The sequence below is a fragment of the Arachis ipaensis genome, chromosome B06 (genome assembly GCF_000816755.2).
Source record: "Arachis ipaensis cultivar K30076 chromosome B06, Araip1.1, whole genome shotgun sequence".
In the NCBI taxonomy this organism is placed as follows: Eukaryota; Viridiplantae; Streptophyta; class Magnoliopsida; order Fabales; family Fabaceae; genus Arachis; species Arachis ipaensis.
In genome coordinates, this window is record NC_029790.2 from 41,450,548 (window position 1) to 41,454,414 (window position 3,867).

Sequence of the window (3,867 nt, forward strand, 5' to 3'; positions counted from 1 at the left end):
AAGCAACAACTATTCCGTCGATTTTAATAAATATATTTTAATTATTTTTTTTATTTGAAAAATAATAAACAATTAATGCAAATAAATATAAAAATAAAATTTATACAGAATATAGATAACAAGACAAATAAACTTTTAAATATAAAAATAAAATTTATACTAAATATTAAACAATTAGTTTACAAACTTATCAAAATAATAAATAATCCTCTAACATAAAGACTCAAGATAAGATAAATAACTAAACTTAGACTTATATTCGTTTAAATTGCAATCTACTAATAATACAAAATATTCCAAGTAAAGTAATTAAATAACCTACTCATACTCGTCTAAATAATCATCCGAGTCATCAAAATCGTCAGAATCATCCTCCCTTTGAGAACTCTGTGGTTGTCCTGGTCGCTGCAGAATAGGTGGGAGTTTTCTACCTGAGGCTGGGGTTGGGACTGCGGCTAGAGCTGTGCTTTTCTAAGAGCTTGAAAAAATAAAAGGAGGAGGTGGGGGAATACGTGATCCAGAACTACTAGGACCCGTGGCCCTCACATACTCAGTCAAGCTGCTCAATTGATGACTAAACTGATCCATCTGTGAGTTACTGGTGTTGAGATCCTCACGCAAGGATTCAACTGTTTGTTGCCACTCTCTTTTCTCCCTTTGGTAGCGATTTTCAAGCTCTCTATATTTAGCGGCATGTTTTTCAACTTCCCTATTGAGTATTATGATTCGTTCTCTAAGATCCAAAACATCAGCGCTGGTGGTCGTGGTTGGCCCATCAACTCGAGGCCACACCATGGAAGAGTCCCTTACCTCACCCATACCATATACCCTACCTCTTCGTTTTCCACCCACTATCTCAATCCATATGCTTTACTCAGAGACAGCCGGTGGATTAGTTACACCAGCCTCTATAGCAGCCTGCCGCTCTTGCTCAGCCTGAAACATACGCTCTTGAAATATATCCTACAATGAGGAGAAATGATTGATAAACTACTATAAGTATTAATAAGGCATAACAATTAGATAACAAAATAGTTACAATTAATAAAGGTAAGTTACCTTTGTCTTTTGGGAGTGTTCATCAACCCATTGAGTCCTATCCTCTTTGCGAGTATGAGTGTGCTCAAAAAACTCATCCATACGTGATGGTCTTCCAAGCGAATGATTCTACATAATGAGAGAAACAATATGACACACTGTCACTGATTGAGGAAAAAAATTGCATATAGTACTGTTGAGATATGATTAGTTATGTTGTGTCTATATTTTAGTAATAAGATTTTAGTAATTAAAAAAATCATTAAAAATAATTAAAAAGTAGAATAAAAGCAAAAGCAGAATAGAACAAGCTCATTTTATTTAGAACCTCAATGGGAGACGTGACAATAAGAAGCTAGACACGGTTTAATGGACTTCAAGGTCACAATCAGTGGTCAAAACTCACATTTAGTTGCAACTTAATAATCCATCAAGCTCATTTTGTTTCAATAAATCATAACACAAGCACAAATAACAGCATGCAGGGTATGGACAAGGGATTATAATTGATGAACCATAACCTTCAAAACTCAGATATTACAATAAGAAAAATTATAAATGAAATAAATAAGGTAAACAAACGTATTAGAATTGCTTGTGAGTTTTTTCTTACTTTTTTGGCCTTAAGAAATTTTCAGAACAGCAAATATCATAGTAAAGATTATCTTTAAGTAAAAAAGAGGGTTCTATAAGCAACTTACCAAGCGTAATCTCGCTTCTGGAAAGGTGGTGCCTCCTGCAGTGTGAAGGGAAGTACCTCGAGTCGATTTCCTAGCAGTTGTATTTCTCGCCTGTAATTGTCTATAGGCATCAGTGTACCAACGTCTCATCAATTCACCAAGAACTTCTGGTGGGATCCAATATGGACGGGCACCTTTTTTGCGAATGGCATGGAGCATACCTCACAAGCGCTTGGCATCCCTAAACCTCCAAGCTTGATAGATATCATCCTCCTCCGTATCAATAATGTCAAAGCATTTCTATTTTAAAAAAAAATCACATTTTACAATATCACTTAAAATAAATGTTAAAATTGTTGAGACAAAAACACTGCCAAGGGGTGCAGAATAAGCAGTATAATTAAACAGTTTTTTAAATCACCAAAATCTACTAAAATATTTGCCAAAACCTGTAGAGCCAAGCTCATAACAGTTTTTCATTGGGAATAACAACACTTTATTTGATTAAAAAAGAAAAAGAGAATAACAAGAAGGCAGAATATATAGAACACAATGAGCAATGAATGCTATTCATAAGGAGCATAAGGAGATAGAATTTACCCTCCACTCAGTCCACCATATTTTTCGAGTATCATAATCTGCCTCATCAAAACTCAGCCAATGCTTGTTGTAGTTTTTCCTAAAAACCTGAGAAATATGCTTCAATCTAGGCTTAGGTGGGTGCCAACTACATCAAAAATCAAATGACACTATTTATAAAATTTAAAACCGACATGAAAGAAGCAAACATGCTCTATTTTGTGGGCTCAAAATATCTTAATATATGAAATCTATGTCCAAACTACCAAAAGCTAAAGTGTAACTAAAATCTCAAAGAACTAAAGCATGAGATTTTTATTACAAACCACGAAAAAACAAAATAACATCAGCCTAATCATGCATGGCAAAACTGCATCAGATACTAACAAGTCAAAATAATACTGCACGCACTGCTACCAGTTGCCTCAAACAGTATAAATAGAGAAGCAAACAGAAAAGGTGAATGTGCAGGAACGACGATTCCAAGAAACAAATAAAATCACACCATTTAAATATATGGATCTTGGACACAGGAAGCAAATAGTTAAGCTAGCTTTGATAACAACTAAAGGAACTAAGAAGATAGGCATATCGAATCAAAGCAAATAGTTAAGCAAATATTTTCATTAACAAATATCCAACTAAACAAATAAAAGCACACCATTTAAAGTGCACGCTTAGTTCATAAAATTTAAAGCAAATAACAAACCATTTGGCACGATCATATCTGAGCTTCGGAGCACTTATGCTGGAGTGACCAGTGGCAGTGGATGTTCCTTGACCCTGAGCATCTTGAGTACTATTAGATGTGGTTTGTCTTTCCCCACAAGATCCTGCTCGACTGGGAACTACAACAGCTGGATCACTCTTCACACCATGTGAGGCAATGTTGGAAGGTTCATTGGCTTGTTGAGTGCATGATCTTGGCACACCCGGAGTAGGCATAATGTGTATCTGAGGCTCCTGACGGGAGGGGGTAGTAGTAGCAATAGGTGGCGGTCTCCCATTGGTCGGAGCAGTCATGTCGGATGATGACCCAACGAGAGAGTATGGATCCGCATGCAAGTCAAGGGGTTGACCAGTAGAAAGCCTAGGCCTCCCCTTTCGGCCTCGGCCACGGCAACGACCACGACCGCGATCTCTGTCTCTACCAACCATATCATGTACACATTAAAATAAGCAAGTTATTATCCATAACATAACCGATACAAGATATATGAATTAACAAATTAAAAAATTTATTAGAAATATGCAATTAAAGTAAAATCAGCTAGTAGTGTCATCAGCTAGTAGTAAAATGCTTGTGCATATTTTAATTCAGTAAAGAGTAGGAAGAGTAGGAAGGAAAATGCATGAGAAGGAAGAGTAGGAAGATGAGAGGAAAATGCATGCTTCAAAGTTTAAAGGAATCAATGGCTGTAGGATTTTTTACAGCATATACTAACCCTGCACTGCCAGTTCATTGAAGCAGTAGTAGCAAGAGGAGTATTAGCTATTGAAAGAAATAAAATAACTGAAGCAGCAGCAGCAAGAGGAGTATTAGCTATTGAAATTTTCCATTTAAATCCTT

General features: G+C 36.0%; 1 protein-coding gene across 1 annotated transcript; it reads right to left on the reverse strand.

Annotated features, from left to right (window-relative positions):
* LOC107648600 lies at nucleotides 235-3,470 on the reverse strand. Its single transcript, XM_016352409.2, has 5 exons — nucleotides 3,007-3,470; nucleotides 2,319-2,445; nucleotides 1,740-2,018; nucleotides 1,060-1,167; nucleotides 235-963 (listed from the first exon to the last, which is right to left on the reverse strand). Exons 1-3 carry the CDS (start codon nucleotides 3,453-3,455, stop codon nucleotides 1,941-1,943), a joined length of 654 nt encoding a protein of 217 aa, XP_016207895.2. The 5' UTR covers nucleotides 3,456-3,470; the 3' UTR covers nucleotides 235-963; nucleotides 1,060-1,167; nucleotides 1,740-1,940.

Excerpts from the sequence above, each read along its gene's own strand:
- LOC107648600 (XM_016352409.2), bottom strand. The coding sequence starts at position 3,455 with ATGGTTGGTAGAGACAGAGATCGCGGTCGTGGTCGTTGCCGTGGCCGA. Across the intron at positions 2,446-3,006 it reads AGATATGATCGTGCCAAATG|TTGGCACCCACCTAAGCCTA; the intron begins GTTTGTTATTTG and ends TTTTTGATGTAG. Across the intron at positions 2,019-2,318 it reads TATGGTGGACTGAGTGGAGG|AAATGCTTTGACATTATTGA; the intron begins GTAAATTCTATC and ends TTTTTAAAATAG.